This window comes from Dromaius novaehollandiae, chromosome 27 (genome assembly GCF_036370855.1).
Source record: "Dromaius novaehollandiae isolate bDroNov1 chromosome 27, bDroNov1.hap1, whole genome shotgun sequence".
NCBI lineage: Eukaryota > Metazoa > Chordata > Aves > Casuariiformes > Dromaiidae > Dromaius > Dromaius novaehollandiae.
Window position 1 is genome coordinate 2,464,859 of NC_088124.1, and position 27,183 is coordinate 2,492,041.

The following is a 27,183-nucleotide window of genomic DNA, read 5'->3' on the forward strand; positions in this document are numbered from 1 at the left end:
GGGCGCGCTGACGTCGCGGCGGCGGGCAGCTCCGCCCCTGGCGCCGAGCGCGGCGGCCGCAGTCCGCGCCGCAGAGGGTCGGAGCCGGCGGCGCCGGGCCGGGCCGGACCGGACCGGGTTGAGCCGGGTTGAGCCGAGCCGAGCCGAGCTCCGCCCCCCGCCCCTCCGCGCCCGGTGCCGCTCGCGGCCCCGGCCCGCCGCTCCGCAGCATGTCGGTACCGGACTCGGCCGGCGGCGACGAGGTGAAGCAGGCCAAGGAGATCGAGGACGCCGAGAAGTACTCGTTCATGGCCACCGTCACCAAGGCGCCCAAGAAGGTACCGGCGGGCGGCCCGGCTCGGGCTGGGGGGCGGATCGGGGTCTGTCCCGGTTCGGGTTGGGGGGATCGGGGTCTGTCCCGGTTCGGGTTGGGGGGGGATCGGGACCGGGGTCTGTCCCGGTTCGGGCGGGAGCGGGATCGGGACCGGGCTCTGTCCCGGTTTGTGCTGGAGGGGGACCGGGGTCTGTCCCGGTTCGGGTCGGGGGGGGGAAATCGGGACCGGGGTCTGTCCCGGTTCGGGCTGGGGGGGGGGATCGGGGTCTGTCCCGGTTCGGGTCGGGGGGGGGGATCGGGACTGGGGTCTGTCCCGGTTCGGGTCGGGGGGGGGAAATCGGGACCGGGGTCTGTCCCGGTTCGGGCTGGGGGGGGGATCGGGGTCTGTCCCGGTTCGGGTCGGGGGGGGAAATCGGGACCGGGGTCTGTCCCGGTTCGGGATCGGGGTTGGGGAGCAGGACCGGGGTCTGTCCCGGTTCGGGATCGGGGTTGGGGAGCAGGACCGGGGTCTGTCCTGGTTCAGGGTTGGGGTCGGGGAGCAGGGCCAGGGCTGGCCCAGTTCAAGGGGGGCTGGCAATGGGGCTGGCCCAGTTCTTAGGGGAGCTGCACTGGGGAGCAGGGGGCTGGTCCGGCTGGGAGGAGGGTGCTGGGAAAGGGGGAGCTGGTCCGGTTTGGAAAGAGGGGGCCTGACCCCATTCAGCAGAGGGGAGAGAAGCCGGTGCCAGGTTGGGAGGGGGCTGGTGCCAGAAAGGGGCTGTTGGGCCAGTTTGAGGGGGGCAGACTCGGTCCTGGGGGGCCTGCAGTGGGGCATGGCCCTGGCCCGGTTTGGGCAAGAGGAGGTGCCAAGGGGGGGCTGGTACCGGCGGTGGGGGGAGCCGCGGCCCAGTGCGGCGTGGCCTCATCCGGAGGGTGCTGGGGCCTGGCCCTGCTCCGGGGGGACGGAGCAGCTCTGGGGGGTCCGGTTCAGCGCCGTGGAGCTGGGCCGGCCGAACCGGGGGGAGCACGTCCGGGCTGGGGCAGAGGCTGCCGGAGCAGCCCCAGCTCCGTGCCCTCCCCAGTCACCTCGTCACCCTTTCATCCTTGAAGGCCGCCTCCGGGGAGCTCCCGAAATCTCCGCGGGTGCCGGCGCGCGGTCGCCTAGCCGGCTGCCGGCCTTCGCCGACGGGGCTGCGGCGGGTTCGAGCGCTGTGCCGGTACCCGGGGGCCTCTGCCGTGCCGAACATCGCGTTCTCCCCGGGGCCGCGGATGCAAATTCCTTCCTTCTCCTGGGGATGCATTTTTCGCTCCGGCGAGCCATGGGATTAGGGGAGGGTTCGGAAAGGCCGCTGCTGATCGGCGGGCGTCTCGCCTCGCCCAGGCTTTCGGCTGCCGGCGAGCGGAGGGCCTGGTGGGTCTCCCTGCGCCTCGCGTGTGTTTATCCGGGCTGTGGCCGTAGCCCGGAGCAAGGAGCGGAGGAATGCGGAGCTGGGATCTGCCTCTTCCCGGAGGCGGCTCGGCGGTGCAGCCAGGCACGGCTCAAACTTGGGGAATTTTTTTGTTTTTTGCCTTTTTATCGTCGGCATCTTCCAGGAGAGCTGTGGCTGTGCGAACGTTACCGGCCAGCTGATTGATAGCAGAGGGGGATCCACTGATGCTTAAGTATCCTACAGGGCCAAAATTACAAGTCCGGCACCCTCGGACTTCTCCATGGGGATACGGGGTGTTGCGTTACCCCCTTGAAGCTGCTGCCGTGCACACAGGCTTGTTCACAGCCGGAGAGCGACCGTCAGACTCGGGGCTGCTGCAGCCTCTCCCGGCTGGGCAACGCTGCTGACGGTGCCCAGAGCAACGCGAGACGTTTGAGGTTGATAACATCGGCAGGCAGTGAGCTCCCAGGGAGCATGCGATGCAGCCGAGGTCGAGGAACAAAACGCTCTGGGCCGCTTTTCCTTGCCTGGCTCGTTACCGGGAATAGCCCTCGGTTGGAGCGGAGGCCGCGGCAGGAGAACGAAGGGACGAGGAGGGGAGAACTGCCCTCCTGAGATGCTGAGTGCCCCCAGCTCAAGGCATTTTCGCGTGTCTTCAAAGCAGGATCACAACGAAACCATTAAAACGCTTTTTTTCTTTAAACGCGAGTCAAAGTGACTTGCCCGCTTGTTATTTTTGTCTTTGAAGCTCTTGGCGTGCTCAGAGGCCCGGAAAGAAGATGGACGAGACAGATTAATTTACCTGCGCGGAGGTAGAGGGGATTGCGCGGCGCTGCCCGAGCAGTGCCCCGGCTGGGTTTTTTTGGCTCCTTGGACTTTGGCGACGTAGTTTGCATCGGGCGTTGGAGTCGGAGGGAGCGTGTCCGAGGTCAGGGCCGGCTCAGGCTCCTTTGTGCGTCCCGCTGAATGGCTTTTCAAAGAGGAGCCTTCGCTCGCGCCAGCGCTCGCAGAAAAGGAGCCCGCCAGCGTCCCGCCTGCGGCAGCGGGGAGCCAGCTCGGCCCTGGAGGACGGTCTCGGAGGTGGCCGCAGGGTCCCCCGAAGAAGTCACCGTGCTCCTTGCCTTGATACACTGCCCTGGGGGCACCCGGAGCGATCGTGTGAGCTGCGTAACCGGCCCGGGGGATTACTGACGTCTTTATTTCGCCTCTTGTCATTGACTCGGTTAAGGTGAAAAAGTGAAGCAGCAGGAGGTAAGAGATTAAGAGATTAAGCGCGATCAACTCCGGGTTTAAGTAGGAGCCAAAGCAGCCGAGGTGAGCAGAGCCGCGGGCCTTTCTGCAGAAATGCGGCTGGTTTTCCTGCGGGAGTCAGGGTCGTCCGGCTCTGCCGAAGCTCCCTTTTTGCTGCAGTTTACTGGAAATCTCAGCAAAATACCACCAGCTTTGGTCCAAGCGAGGCAGCTCCTTGGCAGGGAGTGGTTTGGAGGCAGAGGTGAGCGATATCAAGCCTTTCCTTTCTCCAGCGCGTGCCTAGATGGTGCTGGGGGATTTTAGAAACGCCAGGGCTTGTATCTTGCCCAGGTAGGAGCGAATATGGGTCCGTCTAAGCGGGGAGAGGAGAGCTCAAGGGCAGGGCGTGCTCTTCTGGATCCCCGTGTCCCATCACCGGTGCGTCTGGGCACCTGCTCTGCTGTCTCCCTGGGCTTTACGAGTCGGGCTTTGCCCGAGCCAGGCCGTACCCTTGTCGCGTGGCGCCCGCCGTCCCGGGAGAAGGCGTCAGAGCGGAGGGAGCGCGCGATGCAGGCGGATCTGCTTATTCATGCAGCCGAGCCGGAGCGCGGAGCGGGCTCCGGCCTCCCGCACGCCCTCGGGGAGCTCCGCGGGGAGCCCGTCGCCCGCGTTTCGGCGTGCTTCGCGGCCGGGGGGCCGAGCGGTGCCGGGTTCGGGCGCCGCGAGCCCGCCGGCACCGGAGGAGCCCCGCTGAGGCTGCGTGCCGGCGGCGCGGAGGGGAATGCTAATGCACCGCGCTGCGGCTTTGCAGCGGTACGGAGCCGGAGCCGCGCGCCGGCGGACGTGGGGGTGGCACGAGACGGGGGCGCGGGAAGGAGAGAGGGCAGGGACCGGCTGGGGAGCCGACGGGACGACCGCTGCCCCCCAGAAAGGGCTTGCCCCCCTCCCCAGAGCATCGTTTCTGCTGCTGCTTTTTGAGGTTGCTTGTGTGAGCTGCTCTGCCGCTGCCTGAGCAGTGTCTGACCTTGCTGCAGTCTGCTCCTTCCCTGCCCCGTGCACAGCCCCTTCCTGGAGCTGGGCTTTCTGCCTCGTTTCCCTTGGTCCCAGGGTGTCTCGGGTCTCTGCAGTTCTGCTCTTGCAGGCAGGGTGCTAATGAATCTGTCTTCTCCTTAGATCTGCCAGGAGGACAGGGTTGTCCTTCATTCTGACAGAGCTGCTGGAGTTGCTCGTTTTTTCCCCTTTCTTTTATTTCATCCCTTAAATTGGCAGACTGCTTGTAAATCTTCCTCTGCCTCTGGGTGCTTGTCCCACCATCTCCTTGCCTGGTTGCTTAGTGGTGCATTCGACTGTCTCCTCCTTACCCAAATCCTCTCTGTCATTTTGATTTCTCACCCTCTTCTCCTCTCCCTGCAGTTTTTCCTTCTGATAATGAGCTGCTCAGGCTGGGCTGTTGTTAAGGGATCATCCTGCTCTTCATGCACCACCTGGGACACATCTGGCCTTTCCTGGGGTGCAGAAAGGCAGTGATAAGTGAACGCATTGCTGTGGTTAGATGATCAGCTCAAGCCTGACCTGACTGTATCCCTAACCCGTGGCGAGTGCAAACCACAAGGGTGTTTTGAACTAAGCTGATTTACATCGTAGTTGCTGGGGGCTGGAAGCAGACAGGCCATTGGTGGTGCTTTGTTAAATGGCAGAATCTTAATTATTTCTGGTTTAACTTGCTCTTCACTCTGGCTTCTTGGAGGGTCTCGCTGCTGTCTGTAAGGGAGGTCTGTCCCTGTGACCCAGCCCTGCTGCAAGACCAGAAGATGCTGGGTCAAGTTCTCCTTGAGCTGAAGAGCAGGAAGAAAGGAGCTTTTGGGGGTCTGACCGAAAACAAACCATCTTCAAAGTAATGTGCCAGGGCAAATGGTTTTTGCATCTCTATTCTCATTCTCCTGCAGTTGTGTGAGGTAGGCTCAGTTTCCACTCTGATGTCTGGTCTTTGGAGATAGGAAAGGAGTTGGATATTCATTCCCTGTAGTCTTCGGAAGCAGCTCTTGTCTTGTTTTGACGGTGCCGGCTGCGAATGTGTGGGAATCGGGGCTGGCCCATCTGAATGGTGCTGGTTCTCCTACTTGCCCCATTCCAGTCCCAGTCTGGGCCTTGAGATCTCTCGGTGGGAACCTCCTTCCCATGGGAGCCTCCAGGTTGGGAGCGTGGGAAGTGGGCTGCTGACAGAACAGCGGTGTTTTCTTTAGGCCTTTCCCAAAATGTGAGGTTGTCTTGTGCCAGGGACCAGCCTGTAACAATACTTTCTTTGGGACCCTGATAGTTTTCACCGTGCTGCTTTTCCAGCCTGTGCCAATGCTGGAGTCTTTTCTGTGCTCCCTGCTAAAGGTTGCGCTTTGAGGTTGTTTTTTTTGCTCTGGAAAACAGCCCTTCAAGGCCAGGTTGGAGTTGACCCTTTCAGTTAACCGGTTGGCTAAATGTAGAGCTTTGCAGGTGAGGATCCCGCTCGTGTGATTCCTCCGAGGGGTCGGCGAGTGGATTGTCCCAGGTGTTTGAGCAAGGGGCAGTGTGGGACTGGCCTGCTCTGAGCAGCACTCGGTGGAGGACGCTTGCTTGTGCCTGGCTGCAGCTTTATCATCAGGAGCTTCCTGCGGCGACGCTCCCGTTTGCAGAAGGCTCGTTGCGTTTCCTGTCGAGCTCTTCGATTAGCGCTGCTTATCTGGGGACTCTGACTCACGTTCACTGAGCAGATCGTGGTGACGTTGGAGGTGACTGTTCCAGAGCCTGCTGCTGGCACCATCAAGCAATGGGTGCAAAGGACCTTGTGCTAATGCTTCTGCGATTTATAACCACTTGGCCTGACGCCCCCCTTAATCAGTGAGTTAAGGGACTGTGGATTGGATCGGCGGAGGGCTGGGTCCAGTGTAGGAGGGTCAGGGAGTCCAGCAGAGGAGAGATGGGGGGGAGGACCACCTTGTTACCATCTCAGCAGGGTACTCCAGAGCCCTCTGCAGTATCTGAACAGCTCTGTCCCATGATTTGGGTCATCCTTATATCTTGACCATCTCCCTCTGATTCAGCCTGTTCTGCACCATAACCCTTTAATCTTGGACCAAACGTCATCACGGTGTTGCCCCAGCGCGGCTGACCCTCAACGGGGCGGGACGTGGGGAATGGGTGCTTTCGGGTGCCTCAGCGGATGGTCCGAGCGGAGAGCTGCCGTTTGGGGTGTTTTTGGAGCAGCCCTTGAGGCTGAGGCTGGCGTGTGGCTGTTCTCCTCCCACGCCGACCCCGGGGGCTCCCTGCCTCTGGGAAAGCGGGATGCGGAAGCCGCGGCTATTCATGCCCTTTGGGAGGCCGCCCCGCTTGCCCTCTCGCGTTGGGCTGCTTGAACTGTGAATTTTAATTACACTTTGGGATCAATACGGTGGCCTTGGTAACGAGCTTATTGCTGCTGCAGAATCTGTTTACTTCAGGTTGGTGACAGCCAAAGAACTTAGGTGGCCGGGGACGTGATGTTCCAGCTAGTCAAACAGGCCGCATTGTAATTCGGGTGAGGATCCCGCGCCGTCGGGGAGGTGGTGCAGCTTCTCTTTGGCTGCTTCCTGCAGACCTGGAGTCTGCAGGCGGGTCCCGTTCCTGGCCAGCAAAGGAACCGCTTGATCCAGAAGCAGCGATTTGGGTGGGGGCTGCAGGATCCTGGTTTAGAAATGAGGCGTGTGTGCAAGGAATGGCTCCTTTCAGGCTTTGTGGGGAGTAGGAACCTGGAAAGGGGGTTCCTCGGGTTCAGCAAGGTTTGCTTGCTGAAATCTGCTCCGTTTTCTCCTTCCAAATGGCCTGGGGTGAGGTTTCACCTGCGTCTGCTGTTTTCTGTCTCTTCTCCTTTGCCTTCCCGCAGGGAGCCTCAAATATTGCACATTCTTTTTCTGGCAGCATGGGGAGAGGCTTAATTCCAACCTGGGCATGTTTTGGAGCGAGAACGTCTGGCTGATCCCTGTTGACCTTGGAGCTGTCAGCCGTTTGCAGGCAGCGTAGCCTGGATCTCCCTTGCGTAAACCACTTCCTTCTCCAAATATACCCTGAACTCGCCATCCCGGCAAGGAGATAGCAGTTGGCTTCTGATCCCTCCTCCTTCCCTTTCTTGGAAGGGGCTTAATTGTGCGAATCAACCCTGTTTTGAGGGAAGGGGATGTAGCCGGCTGTTCTCTGACGTGGGGAGTCAGCATCCAAGAGGGTGATGTGCGACTGATGTTTGTCTATCCTGGTGTTGATCCTTGTAGACTCTTGAGCAGCAAACGGCCTAAGCTGGAGCCTGGGGCTTCTCTCCTGCCTTGCAGCCCCTCTCATCAGAGGTGCCAGAAGGAAAGTCATTCCCAAAGCTGAAAAAAGCAGGACGTTGGTAACGGCGAGCTGGGCTGCTCCAGACAATGCGCTGGCGGAAATACCAGTGCGATGGGCTCAGCCCGTGCAGGGCGTGCGGTGAAGATGAGAGAGTTTTTCCTCTGAAGGCTGGAGCACTTCCCTTGTGTTTCCGATTGCACGGCTGTGTTTCCTGGCTCTCTGGGATGTATTGCAAATAGGCTGCTCCTGTTTGGACTCTGATCCTGCCAGGCATTTTTCCCTTAGAGACGTGGCATGGGGGTGGAGGGTCTTTGAACTGTAGCTGGGGTCTAACCTGGGTGGTTTTTGCCATGTTGGTCTCTTGAAAGACTTCGAAATGGGCCAGATAACCTGGTACCAGCCTGGGTACATTTTGTGCCACACCAGAGTTCAGTTCTGTTGGTTATTGTCACTCTCTTTAAGAAGTGATAAGGGCTGAGGTGGTTCAAACTCCACGTGACAGCGAGGGAGAAGCTCAGTTCTCTGGGCCTGCGGGATAGAGCTGCCCTGGCGGGTGGCACCTCCTGGGAGCAGATGCTGTCCTGTAGCACCAAGCAGGCAGGGCAGAGCCTGGCCCACGGCGGTGCTGGGTGCTCCTGACTGCTGCGGGGAAAGGAAGGATCCTCTGCAGGGATCCTGTTGCTCCGTGATTTTGCAAGCCAGTTCTGGGGAGGAAAAGGAGGCAGATAGGGCACTCGCTGGGCTGGGTGATATGGGTGGACAGACTGATCTGTTCCCCCAAAATATAGGTGCTGCTTTAGGGTGGTAGAGGAAAGGTCTTGGCTTTTCTCATGGTCAGCTGTAGGCTGTGGCTACCCCTCGCTTCGGGCCCATATGGGGCAGCTAACCAAACCTTCCTTGGAGAGAACAGCGTCCAGTTTGATGGCATTTCCAGGCTTTCTCTTGCTCTTGTACAGCTGTGATGGTAGAGGAGTTTTGTTTTCCAATTACTTTACAAACCAGCTTTAATTAGAGGACATTCCCTATAAGCCCTGACACACAAATTTCCGTGGGCTTCAAAATCAGAGGTGTCCAGACGGCCCATTTGAGGCCGTTAGTCCTTGGTTTGCCCCACGAACCGCTGTGCGTGACTTCATACACAGTCCTGTCCATGAAATGCTCCTGGCAAGGTAACTCCAGTTAATATATATTATCTTATTCCCCCAATATTTGCTTTGCTGTAGGCGCATACCTGGGTAGTTACTGCAAATCAGCTGATAGATACCAACTCTGTAACGTCTCCAAACCCATCATGGCCAGCTCCCATGAGTGAGTAGCCCATTAAAGACCATCAGGCTGTGCTTTCCCTTTTTGCAGGCCCCTTATCTGACCTCCGCATACCATAATATCTCCAGGCTGTCTGGCCAGGGGATGTGTGTGAGCTAATTAGTTGACCCAGCAAGCTGAGCAAATTGCTTTTGCATTGTGCGCCGCGGGAAGCAATGTTTGCCCGTCCCGTCCGGGGAGCCGCGGTCCCACGCCGCGCCGTGCCGGTGGTGCAGATCCGCCTCGGTCGGCACTGCCGGGGTTGACCCTTGAACGGAGCCGGGTGATTGCTGCCTTTAAAGGTCCCGGGTGTCGAACTCTTGCCTGCTCCTGCTTTGAAAGAGAGAGCCCTCTGCATAAAGCACGGAGCGATCCTTTCCCTCGAAACCTCCGAGTCCAAGGACCAGCCGCGTTATCTCCTGACAGAGCGCTTTCCCCGTTCCCGGTGGAGGGATCACGCCTTCGACCTTCAGGTGTTCCTAAGGCAGTAATTATTCCCAGTTACTTTTTAACAGTTGAACACTTAAAATCACATTTATTTTATTTAATGCGGCGTTCTGTTTATTTTTCCCTTAACCAGCATTTACAGTGATTCCCACAATGGCTAAAATCTTGCGGCCGTTTCCAGCCCGTTATCCTTTGGAACGGGCCCGTTTCTTTCCCGGTGTTGCTTGTCCTCTGCTGAGCATCGAGATTCACGCGAAAATCCTTAATTCTCATTTTGTATGCATGGAAACTTGTTTTTTCCAGTGCTTTAGCCAAGTAGCCCTTCTTCGTCAGTGAAGGATTGGAGATTGGTATTAGGGCTTGGCCGGTTTACTTTGCCAGGACCTCGGCGCTCTTTATTTCCTTGTCGGGAACGGCATGAAGGTTTCCAAACGGAGGTCGGGCAGCCGGCTGCGATTCCCGCTCGGGGAATTGGAGGCTGGGGGGAGAAGTCCCTGCCCCTCCAGGGAAAAAAGCTGCCTTGTGACCCATCTCTGAGCGAGGAGCTGAAGGTAGAGATGGAATTCACCTACTCCACTTCGTGGCAGCGGCCCTTGAGTCTTCCCAGCTGTGTTGTCCCTGGGCATGAAGCACTTTGAGGTTTTTCAAGCCCAGCCTAGCCGAGTTTGGGAACCTGCATGCCACTGAGGAACAACGCGCTGTTTTGAAGGCCACGTCTGGAGGAGGACCAGCAGCAAGCGGGGCTAGATCCTGTCGGTCCAGCCGGTTCTCCAGCCCGGGCCCTGTCCCTGCTGGCTTCCCCCAGGGCCCCGGTGCTGCGCCGGGCGTGTGGAGGGTTGGACGGTGCCTGGGATCGATCCCGTGCCTAGCACCTGGGTGCGGAGCTGCTCCTCCAGCCTTCGGATGGAGCAGGGAGCGGGCTGGCACACAGCGGGTTCCCCACCCGCGCCTAGACTCTCTCCCTTGGGAGCCCGTGGGAACGGGGGCTTGGCTGAGGACAGCCCCGTCCCCTCTCCGGAGGGGTGGCACCAGCAAACCTGCTGCTCTGCTCCTCTTTTTGACCTAGAAAAGAATAAAAGCCTCCTGCTCGTTATTTATTTATTTCCTCGGTGGCTGCGTGGCTGGAGAGACCTCAGCCCCCGGGGTGCCTTTGCCCTCCCTCGCGGCTGCATTGATTGAATGCGATGAGTTGCTTCTGAAAAGAAATGAATGGAAACGATTGTCGTTTAGAAATGCCTAAATGTCCCAGCATGGCAGGACCTGGCTCCTTGTGAGAAAACAGCCACCGCTTCCCGGGAGGACACTGTGCCGGGGAAATGGTCTTTCTGCAAGTGATGAATTGCTGCCGGTAGCCTCGGTGTTTGAAGCCACCCGTCTCCAGGCCTGCCAGAATCAGTCCCAGTAAAAAGCTGGCGATAAAATCAGCTCTGCAGCATCCATGAGGCTAGTAAAGAGGATGAATACTGATTTAATATGTAAAGCACTTCTTTGTCATGCCGGCAAACTCGGTCAGACTAGAAATGACAGACTTAAAAGGCAGGTCATACGAGGGCAGAGCGGGCAGCCGGTACCCCCAGTCTCTTCCAAAAGTTATTGTTGGCAAGAGGAGATTAAATGAAGGGAATTGGCTTCCCTGAATAGCCCTGGTCTCTGCTGGCTTTTTGCAGTCGCAGGAAAGGTCCCAGGGACCCTCCATCCTTTGGGGTTTTCTCCTGGGGGCAGAAGCGGGTTGCAGAAGCTCTTGCTCTCCAGGTTTTCCTGTTGCCATAAGACTGTGCTCTGCTCTGATTTCGTTGTTTCTCCCGGAGCAACTGCTCCGTATCGTAGTGCTCCTTGCTGCCCGTGGGTGATGGCAATTCTGGGAGCAACTTTGGAGGCTGCCACGTTTTTAGGTGGTTCCCTGCTCCCTTCTCATCTTCTCATCTTGTATGAGCCGTTCTAGGGATGGAAAGCATAGAAAATAAAGAGTAGGGGGGTCTTCTGTGGCACGGACATGCCTGGCTCATCCTGTGCCTGGAATAAATCCAGCTGGACTTACGGAGCCTCCTCAAGCTCGGAGATGGTGGGGGGGGGACTTCTATTCAGTAGGGCCAGAGCACTTCTCTAGTGAGGCTCGCGGGGAACCGCGGGATACGGCACTGGAGGTGGCACACCCAGCAGTCACGAGCTGCTGGTTCCTTTCCGGGGAGACGTTACCAGCCCCGATCTGGGATCTGTTTGCCCTTCCTATGTTGTAATAATTAACAAACGAGGCTGCATTTGCTGTGGGCACTTGCGGTGCTGGGTTCGGGACTGCCAGGTCAGTCTGCCTACGCGCGGGCAGGTGCCTTATAACATAGGAAGAAGCCAGTTGCCGCAGTGATTTTTTTTAGCTACGTGGTGGCTTTGGGAAGCACCGAGCTGAGCAGTGCAGGCCGACAAGGTGGCCAGGCTTTGCCGTGGAAAGGCTTGGGGGGTCCCCATCACTTTTTTGCACCTTTCTCGGGGTGCAGTGATGTATCGGAAAGATCGGGGCTCCTTCACCTCCTGCCCTGCAAGCCCGAGCGCCTGTGCACGTTGCTTGACCCGAAAGCAAGCAGCCGCTGGTGGGAAGCGCTGGAGCTGCGTGGGAATGGGCACGGTCACGCCAGGTTTCGCAAGGGGAGAAAATGTTCTTCTGGCTTGGCAGGGGTGATCGAGAGCAGGCCGCCTTCGGCGGTGCTCTGCCAAACCTTGGCAGGCAGATGCCGGGCCCCGGTGTTTTTCTACAGGGCGCTTCCCCAAAAACCTGCTGTGCTGAGGGAGGCATTGCCCATCCGGCACCGGGTCGAGGTGCCCACCGGGATCCCGTCCTGGCTCTGCTGCTGAGCCTCTAACGCGGTGGCGATGCTAAGAAGCCCCCCGAGCTCTCTTTCTGGGGAGCCCTGGGCGAAAAATCAGCGCTATGTTGTTTTTTCTCCTCGATCGTGAATTGCTGGGACGAAAAATGTTTTCCTTGCTATTATCCATTGTGCTCCACCCGGCTGGAAAAGCCGTTTCCAGCAGGACGACGTTTGGGATCTGATTAGCAATTGCACTGTCCGGAGCCAGAAGCGGAGACCGTCGCTGGCACGTGAAGGTGGACGGGCCGTTCCCCCCTCGCCCCAGGCAGCCCGGTTTCGGCCGCGTTCGGCCGCAGGCTCTGCCGGCAGACGGCCCCGGATCCGCAGCCCCTGGACGGGCTCGTTGCCGGACGCCGCATTAATTCGCCGCAGGCCGCGTTTGGAGGGGTTTTGACGTGCGAATCGGTCATTCGATTAGGAAGCCGCTTGCGACGTTTGACGATAATTTTAGCCAGGGCAGATTTTGCTAAGCTGCCGCGTTCAGATGAGCTCTGGTAAAGCCACGGCGGGGGATTACTGTGGTTAATTCAGCACTTGGTTTCTTTAGCAGGGATTTCCCCCCCTGTAGATTCAAATTCCCCTTTTTAGAACTGCTTGTTTCTCCCAAAAGTGGGATTGTGCCTGGGAACTGGCTCGGTGCCCACGGCCGGTGCTGCCAGGAGGAACCAGCATCCGAGGAGGACGGTGGTCTCGGTCGGCCGGGTGATGTTGGGTGTGGAGCTGGGGGACCACAGCAGCCGTCCATCCCCACCTTCTCCTCCTCATCGCATCCTGAAGGAGCTTTTTCCCCAAGAAGCCATCCAAGCAGTGCATTTCGCTGTAGGAAAGTGCCCTGGCCTGTGGCTCTGATGTCCCAGCTGTCCTGTAAGCAGGAACTAAAAAGCACCTGTGACCTGAGCAGCGAAGCCCTGGTGATCTGCTTTTCCTCCTAGGTTCACCTTTTCCCTGGAAATCTTTCCCTGAGATGGAGAAAATTCCTCAGCTAACACTTTAAGCTGTTTCCAAGCCAAGAGCTGCTTTATGGGGCATGTTTACACCCTCTGGTTTGATGAGTTGCCAGAGGGAGAGGTTTGGAGTGAAGGGGCAGAAGCATTGCTGCTCTGAAGTTGCTGATGGTTTTCCCTCTGGAAATGCCTGTGGACAACATGCCAGCCTTCCTCCAAGGTGACACAGGGCTATCTCAGGCTGTCCGGAGGAGATCGATCCAAGCAATGGACCTTGAACAGCGTCCAGCAAAGTCGTTCCTTGGTTAGGAAACTGGTGTGCCGTGCTGTCGTGGGCCGGCCTGCCAGCTCCGGACCCGTGCCCTGCGTGCCCTGCTGCTACCTGCCTGGTATCTCTCCAGAGAAGTGCTTCTGCTCCTCTTATCTCTTGGTACCAGTTCTCCCAGCATGCTGGAGGTTATGATGCCCTCGGGTTTTTCCCTCCTGCATGAACCAGCCTAAAACAGCTGCAAAACCAAGCCTGCAAGCTCCATTTAACATTCCCCTTCCTTCCACTAACACAAATTCATGCAATTTGCAAGTGAATCATGTGGCGTCTGCTGGGAAGTCTGGTCTGGGAGGCAGATACCAGGTGGTAACATATCTGATATGGAGGAGCTGGCTAAAAGCCTTCTTGCAGCAGCACCCACAAAAAAATATGGGCTTCTTGCCTGGGTCTGATGATGGACTTGAGCTGGTGCCAGCAGAAAGGGTTTCACCGGTCCCTTTGAGCCGGCATTGGGCTGATGAGCTGCTTGCTTTGGGGTGCAGCTTGGGAGATTGGGGCTTTTAGGGTTTTCTGGCTGCGAGGGGAGTGGGGCCAGGTGCTTCTTCTCCCGTCCAGCCTCTTGGAGGAGATGCTGGATGTCCATTGCCCAGCACCATCATGCACGTCCTCCTGATGGCTTGGACTGACCCAAGGGTTTCATGTCCCCATTTCCCATCCTTGTGGGTGGAAGCAAAATACCAATGCTGTTTTCGACTCATCAGCTGGGTTTCTTCAGGAGTTGTGGCTCTGTTTTATGGTCCAAATAGCCATAATAGCGCCATAGCCACCCTGATCTCAGACTACGCAGATCGCCCCTTTCTGGGGTGGATCGTCTCAAGTAAATAGTTTCATTCTTTTCCCCTTGAAGACTCTTTTCCACATCAAAGCTTTCAGGGAGCTTTTGGGATTGTCGTGGCATGGAAAACCCATCCTTGAGGCCCCTGTGGCTTGTCTCTCTCCATCATCTTGATGTCTCCAGGACTCTTCTCGAGGTCTCCTGGGTCTATGGGGATGCTTTGTTAATCCCGCTCCCTGCAATGACGTTTCATCCCGGTTAAGTGGCAAAATGAAATCCTGCAGTGCCACGATCAGAGGGAAGGGACCGCATCGGGGTCTGTGGTCAGCTGCCGGGGTGGGGGTCTCCTGTGCGGCGGCGTACCAGGGAGGGGGTGGCTGGCTCTTTTCCTAATGCTCGGCTTTCATTTCCCTTTTGTCTCGGTCGCCTTTCTACTCCAGCAGCAGAAACGGGGCTTTCTGTTGGCCGGTCACGTGGGACGTTTGCAACAGTGGAGTAGTTTGGGGCTTTTTTCCCCCCCTTTCAGCCCAGTGCACTTGAATTGGATGAGATGGTGGTAGGTGCCTTGAGTTGCCTCTGGCTGAGTGGGGAAGGAGGGGTGGCTGTTTTAGAGCTTCTCTTACAATGGAAATATCTGTAACGCGGAGGAGATTGAAAGTCAATGCAATGTCAACTGCTTTTTGTTGAAATGTTCTCTCTCGCTGAGTTTTTTTTCCTCTGCTTTCAGTGTCGTTTTTGGAAGGATGCGCCGTGTTTTTAACCTGCGGGATGCTCCCTGCCCCTGGGGAAGTGTTTGGAGAAACACGAGGGAGTCTGAGTTTCTGCTGGGACCACCCCAGCTTGCTTTGCTGTTGCACTTTTGGGCAAAAAAATCAATCTGGGCCAGTTGGTGCTGGGTCTGTCGGGGTGTGGACTGTGCTCTGAGCAGCACGGGTGCCTCTGCCCACGCACGGCTTGTCTGGAGGGTCGCATGGTACTTGTGCTGTATCAGTAGTCCGACTTTCTTGGCAGGAAACTCAAGGAGCCAGAGATGGGCTAAAGGGGATGTTTCAAGGCTTTTGGGGTGCTTTTTTTAATCTCAGATGTTAGGTGCCAAATCTGCTTTAACCTTCTGATGACAGAAATGATTAGGCAGAGGAGGGGGGCCAATTTTGGGCTCCTATAGCCACAGATCTGTTCCCTGATATGTTTGGTAATGCTCATTTCTCTGAGTACAGCAGTCAAGATGGACCGAAGGGAGCCACGGGCTGGAACAGCCTGGAAAGACAACGTGCCATAAGGAGCACCTGCTGATTTAACGCTTCTTTTCCTTTGTGCTTTTCAGCAAATCCAGTTTGCAGATGACATGCAGGAATTCACCAAGTTCCCAACCAAGACTGGCCGTCGGTCGCTGTCCCGCTCCATCTCACAGTCTTCCACCGATAGCTACAGCTCCGGTAGGTGCCTGGCTCCTTGCCTCTGCGTGGTCGTCTCCCAAAGCCGGTGTCGGTGCCACTGTGAACAGACGCCGCTCGTGCTGGGTGTTAGGATGCTCCATGCCGCTGTGCTGTGCTCAGATATGAAGCAGATGATTTTGGAGGTTCCTGGCCTTTGGCTGGCAGCAGCATCTTTTCCCCAGGTGCTGAGCACTGGGTTTTGCAGAAATTTGGGCTGGTGCAGGGCTGTCCCTGCGCAGTGTCCTCCATGCCTTGAACAGACCTCGCATGACAGTGAAATTGGTTGCGCTCAGCATAACAAACTCTCTTAGCTCCAGCGGTTTTGGGGGAAGGAGGACTGTACTTGATTGCCTCTGCTCTGAGAAGTGGCTCCATCGAAACTCAGCCGGGTTGGGTTTTAATTTACCTGCCTTCCTTTAAGCGAGGTTTGTGTTCTGCTAAATCAGCCTTGTTTGCTCTCATGGTTAAACTTCAGTGTATCAGTTAGCTTGGTAGTTTTAGATGTAACATGAGCGCAAAATTCATTCTGGACATCGGCTTTCGTTATGAGATCTGTAGTCTGAGGCGTTAGCACGTGCGTGCGTGAAAGCCTGGAAGTCAAACAGAGCACAAACCTACCCGAACGGTGGGAAGCACCCTGACTGCCAGGGTCCCGAGATCCTGGGGTAACATGCGCTTCTCTCCTGGCTTAGCTGCCTCCTACACTGACAGCTCTGATGATGAGGTGTCCCCCCGCGAGAAGCAGCAAACCAACTCCAAGGGCAGCAGCAATTTCTGCGTGAAGAACATCAAGCAGGCAGAGTTTGGGCGCCGGGAGATCGAGATCGCTGAACAAGGTAAAGGTGGAGCGTGGGGTTTGTGGGGCCAGATGTCGTGCCCTTTGGAGGCCGGGAGTCAAGCCAAGGCATTTCCCGAAACTCCTGCTACGGCCTTGGATGCCTCGACTCCCTCGTCTCCACCCCTCGAATCAGCAGATTATGTGGGGAAGAGCTAGACACGACAACAAACATTAATGATGTGTTGCATGCACTTTCTAATGACAGCGAGGCTCTTGCAAGGCTTAATGTTCTGGTGGGTTTGGATGGGAAACCTCAGTGGGCAAAGATCTTGCAACGCCTTCAGAGACACTAAAACTGACAGTCTCAACCCCTTCCCTTGGGGCTTGTGGGAAGCTGAGTTACAATTTCAGCGGGACTGGTTGGGTAACTTTGCTTTCAGGCCCATTTTAGACACATGCTGCCAAAGCCGTGGAAGGGGGAGACCATGCAGGCACATCTAGAGCAGCTCTTTCGATCTGTGGCAGCACCACGCTCATCTTCTTTAGGTGCATGCTTCTCACTGACGTAATTCTGCTGCAGGGCTGATGACCTTCTTTAGCTGGGGCACATCAGATGTCTTCCTTGGGCAAAACGTGCCCCAGACCTGTCTCGTTATGTGGTCGCAAGGGCACTTTGTCCTGAGCAGCTTTGTCAAAGTGATGAATGACGCTGACATTTTGATCCCACAGTGGATAGACCGGCTGGGCCGGGGTGGAGAGCTCTCTCCCCAGCTGTACAACAGCTATGGCAAAAACCTTGGGGCTGGATGTGTCCTGTGGGTCCACAGAGAGGGGAGCGGGTCTGGCAGAGAGGGGTTCCTCTGGAGTCAGCCATCATTAAACCCCCTCTGTTCCTTTTACAGACATGTCTGCTCTGATTTCACTCAGGAAACGAGCTCAAGGAGAGAAGCCTTTGGCTGGAGCTAAAATCGTGGGCTGTACACACATTACAGCACAGACTGCGGTGAGTGGCTGCTCGTTCAGGGCATCTGGGGTGGGAGAGACCAGCTTTTCCCTGAGGAAGAAAGTCCCTAAGTTTTCTCCTAGCCTTGAGGAACAGGAGGAGGAACCCCTGGTTTTGCAAAAACACCTTGGAGAGGTTCTGCTGCCTGTTTTCCCAGGGCAATGTTTCCTGGAGCCGATTGCTGATCCGTTCCTCGCTGTGCGTTCACGCCACGGCCGTCGCTGCTCCTCGGGGGCTGCCGCTCACCGCTCTGTGTTGCAGGTGCTGATCGAGACGCTGTGCGCGCTGGGGGCTCAGTGCCGCTGGTCTGCCTGCAACATCTATTCCACCCAAAACGAAGTGGCAGCTGCCTTGGCAGAAGCTGGTGAGTGTGACAGAGCCTTGGGGAGCAACGCTCCTTTCCAGTCCCTTTCCTGGCCTTTTTTTGGTTCTGTAGGCTTGTCCCAGCTGGCCATTGCTGCTTTTTAATCCTCTCTGGAAGGTCCAGATCCCTTCGGGAGTGGTTTGCAGCTGCTCTGGAAGCAGTGAGGTCTGAAATGGCCCTTAGCAGCTCAGCCCAGGGCGGGGTTTGTGTGTGTGCTGCAGCACAAGGAGAGTCTGTGTTGGTCGTAGGTTTAACTTTTGACATAGTAAATACAAATTAGATGCTAGAGGAAATAATTCTTGAGTGTTTTTTGCTGTAAGGAGCAGGCTGGATACCAAGATCCGGAGTTGCTGCAGTTGAGATTTCCAAGAATGGGTTGGACCTTCAGGGAGGGATAAGCAGGTCTGGTCCTGCTGTGGCCTGGGATTTGGTTTCTGGATGGCCTCTTGGCCATCCTGTCTGCAGCTTTCCTGAGTTGGCCCAGCACCATGCACTTCTCCAGCCCTTTTGCGGGAGCATTTTTGCTGGTAGTGGTGGTGGAAGGACCAGGAGGAGCAGTTGCACAACACTGGGCGTCAGCTTCTGCTCGGGACTCTTCTGGGCTCCTCTGATTCTTCCAGACTCAGCAGATGCCAAGGATGCTCTTCTTTTCCTTCTAGGTGTTGCCGTGTTTGCCTGGAAGGGGGAATCGGAGGACGACTTCTGGTGGTGCATTGACCGCTGTGTTAATGTAGATGGTTGGCAGGCCAACATGGTAATGAGCCTTCTTCCAGTCCTTCCTCTTCCTCCATGGAGCAGTCACCCATGTGCTCCTCACCCTTCTCTCGCTAGCACTGCCTGGCTCCTTGGGGCTGTTCCCAGGAGCCCTTAGGTGCTGCCCAGGCACCTGCTGACATTGCAAAGGCCACTGAGCTGCTGCTGAAGGCAGGGTGTCCCAGAGAACGGCAGCCAAAGCTGGGTGGGGGGCTGCGCTGAGCCCCCGTGGGGTTGTGGGGGCTGCGGAGACAGGATCCCACAGCGATCCAAGGCGACACAGCCCCGATGGCCTGGGAGCATCTCCTGCCACAGATGCTCTCCATCCATGCCCCCCTTTCCGCTCCCCAGCGAGCCCTTTCCACAGTGGAAGTCCTGACTGCCCCATGCTCTTCCTTGCTTGTTCTCCAGATCCTGGATGACGGCGGGGACCTGACCCACTGGGTTTATAAGAAATACCCCAACGTATTCAAGAAGATCCGAGGAATTGTGGAGGAAAGCGTGACTGGTGTGCACAGGTAGGAGGTTTGGGAAGGCTGTGCCTTGAGTCTGTCCCACAGAGGCAAACTGTCTGGAGACTGAGGTGTCCTGCGTTGTGACTGCGCTGGGTCCCTGCCGAGCACGGTGTGCAGTGGGACATGGGCATCTCTCACTCAGGCTGCAGGCGACTGGGCATGGGCCTGCAGCGCTCTGGGAACATGTGGGTTACCCCGATCACGCCTTTGCTCTCACCTCTCTGGTCAACCGCACGTGTCTCTGACCTGCCTCTGTCCCCTTCCAGGCTGTACCAGCTCTCCAAGGCCGGGAAGCTGTGTGTCCCAGCCATGAACGTTAATGACTCGGTCACCAAACAGAAATTTGACAACCTGTATTGCTGCCGGGAGTCCATCCTGGACGGGTGAGTCCAGCTCTTCTCCCCATCTCCGCTTTAACTCTCACACTGGAGGATTTGGCTCCAGCTCCCTTAGAGGGAAGCTGGGGCTCTTTTCTGCTTTGCCCTTGCTGCGTCCTTGCAGGACCTGGTGTCGGGGCCTCTCGCTGCCCCGTGCCGGCAGCGGTGTGCGCCTGACTAATCCCAACACAGCTCTCTCTCTGTCCCCCAGCCTGAAGAGGACCACGGATGTGATGTTTGGAGGGAAGCAAGTGGTGGTTTGTGGTTACGGGGAGGTGAGTTTCGTAAGCTCCAGCTGAGCTCATGAAGTTTCGTAAGCTCCATCAGAGCTGAGTGCTGAGTCAACATCCCCCGAGCCATCCTTCTCCCTGGGCTCAGCGTCCTGCCTCATCCCTGCGTGAAGGCCACTCGCCCTTGCTTTAGGAGAACCGACTTGTAACCTGCCTCGTGAGCCGTTACCAGGGAAATCTTGCTAAAGCCTGCTGGGAGGCTGGAGAACAAGCGTCTGATTTCTCAGCCTGCCTGCAGATTAGCTGGGCTGCAAATACAAGTTGCTGGGAACGCCGGCCTGAATTATAACTCCCCATGGGTGCTCCCATCTGGTGTCCCTGGACTGAATTCAGCATCCAGCCCGGCTGTCACTGAGCCTGTAGAAGAGGAAGTGGCAGGGCAGGCTGGATCCTGCTGGTGGATAATGCTCTGGTTAGGGAGGAATCGTACCACGAACTTGTAAACGATTCCGTCCTGGAAGAGCACGGAGCCGGGAGCTGACACCTTCCCTCCATCTGTGTGCTGTCTGTGTGGGCGTTTATCTTCCCGCGCGGTGATGGCCCTGGCAGTAGCTGCAAATGCTCTTCCCGGCAGGAACATGCTTACTAATTTATTTAGACACCAGTGGAGCCCAGCTCTGCTCAAGCAAGAGGCTGCGCTGGCTCTCGCCCAGCGGCTCTGGGGTGGTGTGCGACTGTCCAGGCGTGAGGTGCGCTGGGAGTTGTAGTCTCAGGGACTTGCCCCGACTTCTGGATTTCTTCAAACCAAGGTAGCCCTTCCACCCTCACTGGTTTTCCCTTTTGGGTGTGGGTTGGATGCCCGTTTTGTCCTGCCTGGCCATTTTCAGTAGGTCTGAGCTTGGAGCTGGGTGATAAGGGAAGGTGTCTCTGGAGATGTTTCTTCTGCAGATTTCTTGCATGTAGGTGGCCCCCAAAATGGGGCTGCTCATGTGTGTATGAAGACTACCCAGGTGTCAGTATGGGTTAGTGGCATGGAGAACTGGGCTTTGCTGGAATACTTCAGTGTAATTTTATAGTGAAGGGAGGGATAGAGTCAGAGTTGCTCTTACGTGGCCTCTCCTCTTCCCCACACTGATATGGGGAGCGTGGGACAGAGGATCCATCCCCCAGTCAGTGCAGGAGAGCTGTGAATGCCAAAGGAGCCCTTTGGTTTAAAGGTGAATGGAGGAAGTTCACGCTCATCCAGATTGGCTTTAACCTCCTCTCGGAGATTTGAAGGACAAGGAGAGGTCAGAAGGGCTCCCACGATGGTGGGGGCTGTTCAAGCTGCGAATGTGTTGGTTTTTGGAAACCTCCTGCCAGCTGGCTGCTGTGCGGGGCGGTGGCCTCGGAGGGGAAGCTGGGCTGGCTGCAGAAATGCCGTTCGCCAGATATGTGGCTGAGTCACTCCAGAGCCAGGTTTCCAGGCTGGTCGCTGGCATCGGGCAGATGGCTGGATTAGCATCTCTCGGGCTGTTTTGGGGAAGGGGGGGGGCTGTTGTAGCGCTTGTCGTGTCCTGCAGGCTGCTTCACGCTGACGTGTTGCCTCGGCAGGTTGGCAAGGGATGCTGTGCCGCTCTGAAAGCCCTGGGAGCGATCGTCTACGTCACGGAGATCGACCCCATCTGCGCTCTCCAGGCCTGGTGAGAGATGTTACGTCCTGCTTAGGAGCATCTCTTCCTCTGTGCTCTGGCCTGGCCTCTTTTAAACCCTGACAGAGGCTGAGACGAAGTCAGGAGACTCCTCAGAGAGCATGTGTCTTCTGATGGGAAGGGCTGGGGCAGCTTTCAGGGCTGGTTGAGCAGCGGGATATGAGGCAGTTGGCATCTGCTGCCAGCTGGCTTGGGAAGACAGCTCAAGGGTCCTGCAGGGCTGGTTGAATGCTCCATGCATCCCTTGGCTCCTCCAACACTTGTAAGAGCAGGTTTGACACCTGAGCCTTTGCCCAGCCCTTCCCCTTGCATCTGGCGTCCCTGGGGGTGTGGATGGATAGTCTGGCTGCTGTTGTGAGCAGTTCAGAGCTGCTTTAGCAGTACAGCGCTGAGATCCCTCCTGGCCTGGGGCAAATGGGGAATGGGTTCTCCTCCTCCTCATGGTCCCTGTCCCCCTTTTCCACCAGCATGGACGGATTCCGGGTGGTGAAGCTGAGCGAAGTTATCCGTCAGGTGGACGTCGTCATCACCTGCACAGGTACAGCAGAGGGGTGCGGGACGATTGCTGCAGGCGAGCCGTGAAGCAGGCGCTGGCTGAGATGGAGCAGTCGTTCCCGGGTGGGTGTCTGGAGGCAGGATGCTCTGGAGGAGTCGGGGATGGAGGACAGTTCATTGCCACACGCTGCCGATCTTACACGAGCAGCGGGGTCTCTCTGGGGAGAGCTTTTCCTTTTACCCAACTCTGCTCTTTGACCATAGCCCTCAGTACCTGGTAGGAGGGACTTTAAAGCCAAGTGTCCCCAAAGGTATTTTAGGGTCTTCTGGGGCCTGGTGAATTCATGGGACCAAAGATGAGCACTTGTCACACATGTCCCACTGTTGTCACAGCCAGGAGGGCTCTCGTCCTGGTTGAGATTCATCTGATGTTGCTCCAGGCTGGGCTTCTCCGCACCAAGCGCAGGGAAGGAGAAATTAAAGGGTTTCTATCTCCGCTGCCTTGGGTTCATTTGTGCCCTCCCTACCTGCAGGAAACAAGAACGTTGTGACCAGAGAACACCTGGATCGGATGAAGAACAGCTGTATCGTGTGTAACATGGGCCACTCCAACACTGAGATCGATGTGGTGAGTCTGCCCGTGGCCTTCGCCCGGCTGCGTCTGTCCTGCTGCTCTCGAATGTGTCACCGACCGCTTCCAGCCGCCTGCCCTGGCTGGTGTCCTCCCAGGTGACTCGGCCTGTCCCTCTTTCTCTCGCAGACCAGCCTCCGGACCCCGGAGCTGACCTGGGAGCGCGTCCGCTCCCAAGTGGACCACGTCATCTGGCCGGACGGGAAGCGGGTGGTGCTGCTGGCCGAGGTATGTCGAGGACTGTGCCGTGATGTTGTCTGGGGGAGGTGGGGTCCCTCGCTAGCCTTTCCCCAGAAGTTATCACATGTCATGGTTTGAAATAGAGATTTAACTATGCAGAGAGCTGCTGGGACAATTCGTATGTGGGAAGAGATGCAGAGCTCAGGAAAGGGTTTCTTGATTTTTTTTTTCTGTGTATTTTCTCTTTTCTCGAGGTAAGGGAAGTATCGTGTGCCACATGCGGCCATGGAGGTGCCATCTGGCTTGTTCTTTCGAGCCAGGAGCCATCCGCATCAGCAAAACGGCATCTGCATCTGGCTTCGACAGGGCTTCCCACACAGCACACTGGCTGGGTGTCTTCTTGTCCTATTTGAGCTCTCCTGGCAGCAGGAGAGACGGGCTCTTTCCAGAGACCTTAAAGTCTCCCTGCGCTGTAGCTATGGGTGGAAAACGAGGCAGGGTTTGGACACTCTAGTAACATTCGTGGCCCTTGAATCACTGCACTCTCGTTGCTCTCTGCCCTCGTAGAGACTTGATTCGGTTTGTCGCTGCCTTTGGGGCAAGTCAGGCCCTCAGCAAACTCTCCTCCCGCTTTCTCCTAGGGCCGTCTTCTCAACCTGAGCTGCTCCACGGTTCCCACCTTCGTTCTCTCCATCACGGCCACCACTCAGGTCGGTACGCTGCAGGGCTGGAGCGCAAAGCGGGGGCTAGTGCTCTGGGGCCTTGCATGAGCCGTGGCTGGGGGGATGCTGTTAGATGGGTGCTTGGGATCGCGCTGGAGCAAAGGATACTGTTGCCACCGCCTCTCATCTGGGATGTGGCTCTTTGGTTGCTGCTTCTCAGCTGGAAGGTAACTTTTAAATGATCCAAGCTTCATGGCAGAGTGTTTCTGCTGTGCTGCAAGCAACCGGAGAGCTGTCTTTAGTTCAGAGACATCTTTAGAGCAGGGCTTTGTTTTGTCTTTGGACTCTCGATTGCTGCATCCCAAGAAACTGGGGCAAATTTGGGGAGTCTGTGGGTTAATGGTTAAAACACTCGTGAGCCTCAGTGCCCTCTTGGCTGGGTGTGACACCGGTTGTGTGTTGCGCTGCTTGCCAGGGCTCTGCCTTTCCAAAGAAAACTAAGATGACTAAGTCCGGCTCCGCTCCGCGAATTGCATTTGGTGCCGACTGTGCAAACGGCACAGTGCCGAGGGCGGCTGAGGCCGGCTGGGCCTGACCTCCTTCCGTGATGGTAGGGGAGGACACTAATGGTGGGGAATTTGATTTTCCCTGCGCTTGTCTGTTCGAAGTGACAGGGACGGGTGGTGTTTTGGGCCCGGCGCTTGGGGGAGATGTAGTTTTACTTCTGCCGAAGGAGCATCTGTGGTTTTTAGAGCAAGGCTGTTAGCTTAAAATGAATGATCCCTTCCTTTCCACGTGATGCGGCAGCCTTACGGTGTAGGAGAATGAGAGCTGCTCCCCTCTCCTCCATCCCATGTTCTGCCTTTCCTCCAAGCGCTAAGCCCAGATGCTGCAAACAGGCAGGGTGACGTCTCATTTTCGATCCTTCTGGTTCTCCCCCAGCAGCAGTTGGATCATGGAGATCCAGAGAAGGATGTACCTTAGATGGAAACGTTTCCTTAGGGGATTTTGGAAATGTTTGCCCCCTCCCTGAGACTCAAGAACTGTTAGCCCTGCCGTTCCTCCCTACCGCCACTGCTGTGAGGGCTGGTGGCCGTCCCTGACTGTCCCCTGTGATCTCTGCAGGCTCTGGCTCTGATCGAGCTTTACAACGCTCCCGAGGGCCGTTACAAACAGGACGTCTACTTGCTGCCGAAGAAGATGGGTGAGTGAAGGAAACTATCTGCTCGGCACCCGCAACTGGGTTTCTGGACTGACTTGTCCTCCCTGGGCTGCCGCGGGGCCAGCAATTTTGGACGTAAGGAGAAATTCAAATCTGGGCTGGACAAAACTTCCAGAGAGAGGGTGGGTTCAGGGAAACCAGCACCCTTAAAACACTTGCTGGTTGTTCAATCTCTTTTCCTTAACGGTCTGCATCTTGGTGGGTAGCCCTGCTCCTGAAAATTTCCTGCCTAGCCAGACCCTGTTGTAGTTCCCCGTCCCCGTGTGCGTTTGCAGTGGCGTGACCTGGCCCTGCTGCTGCTACGTGGTGACCAGGCATCGGCTTCCCAAATGCCGGGGGGGAAATGCACCCCCTGATCCCCGCTTTCCTCTCCCCCTTCCAGACGAATACGTCGCCAGCTTGCACCTGCCGTCGTTCGACGCCCACCTGACGGAACTGACGGACGATCAAGCAAAATACCTGGGACTCAACAAAAACGGGCCTTTCAAGCCCAACTACTACAGGTCAGTGCTGGGTTGGCAGCGCTGGGAAGCTGAGGAGGCTGCTGGGGACGTCTCCCGCGTCGGGGCAGCATCGGTTCCCCGGGGCTGAGCGACCCCTTTGTGGATCATGGCTGGGCTGCTGGGGACATGCTGGCTCTGTCCCCAAGCGCCCACAGCCTCACTGTCCCCTCCCTTCTCTTCCAGATACTGACGGACCATATCCATGAAGGACCAGACCACACAAGGCAACATTAGAGAGATTATTTTTAAAGACCATTTTATTTTGTTTTTTCGTTTTTAACCAACAAAGAAACCTGTTTTTACGTTTCTTTTATCAGTGTGATTTTAAGGCCACTTTTCTTTTCTCAGTTTCACCCTTTCATGTGATCACATCTCTGCCTGCTCTTGGCAGACAACCTGGGATTCGCTTCCTGCTTTGATGTGGCTGAAGCCGCCGGTGGCTCCCAGCCCTCGCTCCCAGAAAAGGGTTCCCTTTCCTGGTGTGTGAAGGGCAAGTCATTCCTGCAATGATGTTTATTTTTTGCTGGTTTTTTTTTTTTTTGACCTTTCCAGCCTGCGTTAGTCTCAGTTGGGATACCTGCAGCTGCGGAGATGCTGTTCTACCTTACCTTACGTTTCTTTCTTTGTGTGGATTATCTGCAACTTCTAAATTGCCTTAAAGAGCCCAGTTTTAGCTGCTAGATCAGTGCTCCCGGCGCTGCCTGGGAGCAGAGTGGCGCCTGCTGGCCACCTCGCGAATAGGGGACTGTCCCCAGCTCAGCCAGGGGCCCCGCGCCGAGGCGGCTGGTGGCCCGGGCTGGGTGTCCGGCTGGGTAGGGGGAGTTCGCTGTTTCAGGGTGCTAATCTGAATTCGGACGGGGGTCGCTTACCCAGCGTTATTCTCATCTCTCCTAGTTTTTTTTAGCCAAACTGCACCTTAATTGAGTTAAAAACATTTTTGTGGGTTTTTTTTCCCCACCTCTCTTTTTCTTTTTTGATTCTTAAAGATGTTTTAAAGGAGGGAAGCGATAGGGATGGTGAGGCAACGCACCCAGCTGCGGAGTTTGGGCGCGGAGGTGGTTTTTTGAGGGTTTCTGGGCGTTTTTTGGGGTTTCGCTTTGTTTCGAGCTGGACGCAGCGCTGAGCCTTCTCCCCGCGCCGTCCCCTCGGCCGCCTCCGTGGGGGGAACGCGGCCGTGCCGTCACCTGCCTGGGTAATCGCGTAACCCCCCCAGCCGGGTCCGCCGCCCCGCGGCCCGTCGCGCACAGCACTTAGCCCCCTTGGCGCTCCTCGGCCTTCTCGGCCGGCCTCGCTGCTCTGCCGCGGCGCCGCTCCGCTGCTCGTGTCACCTCTTTCGTCCCTGGTGACAGCTCTTCCTCTTCTCCATCTCTTTCAGCTTGTCCCGGGCCGGGGGAAGCTCCTTGCAACCCCGTGAGGTTTCTCTTTCCTTCTCTTCCCCCTTCCTCCGCGCCTCTTTGCTCCCCCAAAGCAAAGCGCGGCGGGACGGAGGGCCCCAGCGCCGGGGTTTGGCTTGGCCCGTTGCCCCGCCGCGCGTCCCCCCGGCATCTCCGGTACCGCGAAATTCGAGATGCCGCGGTGCCGCGCGCCCCGTCGCCTCCGGCCGCCCTCTCGCGGGGTCCGAGGCCGGCGTCCCCCCCTCTGTGGGGCAGCGCTGGCCTCGCCGGGGCAGGTGGCCCCGTGGGGGGCTCTCGGCTTGCTGGGGGGCCCGGGACCCCCCTCCTCGCCCGCGGCTCCCCCTCCGATAAGCCATGGCGCGTGGGGCGGCCCGGCGGCGGCTCCTGCCCCCCATGCGGGGCGGCCGGGCTCGGCGGCGGGCCGGGAGGGAGAGGTTTATTTTGTATATGAATGATTTTTAATGAATGCAATATTAATCCTTGCAGATGAGCAATAAATCATTAAAGTCTAATTAAACTATTAGGAAAACCAACCTCTCTGGTGCTGTGGGCGGTTTCTTTGGAAGAATGAGCCAAGGGGGCAGCTTGGGGGGGCCAGGTCCCGCCTGAGCCCCCCTGGGAGCTGCCTCGGGACCCCTCGGTTTGGGGTTTGATCCCCCCCCAGGCCCCTCTATTTGGGGTCTGAGCCCCCCAGATCCCTTGATCTGGGGTCCCCCCCTCTCCAGGCCCCTCCGATCCCCCCCCCCCCCCCGCCCCTCGTTTGGGGGTCTGGCCCCCTCCAGCCCCCCACGGAGGCGCTTTCCCCTTCTTCCAGGGCAGGCGCACAGCTCTTCCCCTTCCTGCCACTCCCAACATGGCGGCCTCAACGCGTCGGGACGCGCCTCCCAGCGCTGCGGGAGGGAGGGGAGGCCACTACCAGCATGGCCGATGCGCGGGGCGGAGCGCCGCGGTCAGCTGAGTGCCACACCTAACATGGCTGCTGCGGAGGGGCGGAGCTCCCGGCCG

The 27,183-nt window shown here is 57.3% G+C and overlaps 1 protein-coding gene across 1 annotated transcript; it reads left to right on the top strand.

Annotated features, from left to right (window-relative positions):
* Positions 1-26,711, top strand: AHCYL1 (adenosylhomocysteinase like 1). The gene is made up of 17 exons (XM_064498307.1): positions 1-317; positions 15,269-15,380; positions 16,073-16,216; positions 17,061-17,161; positions 17,423-17,525; positions 18,185-18,279; positions 18,690-18,796; positions 19,060-19,176; positions 19,382-19,445; positions 20,994-21,082; positions 21,559-21,629; positions 22,120-22,214; positions 22,347-22,445; positions 23,039-23,107; positions 24,185-24,263; positions 24,664-24,784; positions 24,968-26,711. The coding sequence occupies exons 1-17, from the start codon at positions 210-212 to the stop codon at positions 24,972-24,974; spliced, it is 1,581 nt and encodes a 526-aa protein (XP_064354377.1). The 5' UTR covers positions 1-209; the 3' UTR covers positions 24,975-26,711.
* Positions 26,712-27,183: the final 472 nt, after the last annotated feature.

Bases quoted from the DNA above. Each gene is read 5' to 3' on its own strand.
- AHCYL1 (XM_064498307.1), top strand. From the start codon at position 210: ATGTCGGTACCGGACTCGGCCGGCGGCGACGAGGTGAAGCAGGCCAAG. The intron at 16,217-17,060 runs GTAAAGGTGGAG...TTCCTTTTACAG, and splicing joins GATCGAGATCGCTGAACAAG to ACATGTCTGCTCTGATTTCA. The intron at 17,526-18,184 runs GTGAGTGTGACA...TTTTCCTTCTAG, and splicing joins AGCTGCCTTGGCAGAAGCTG to GTGTTGCCGTGTTTGCCTGG.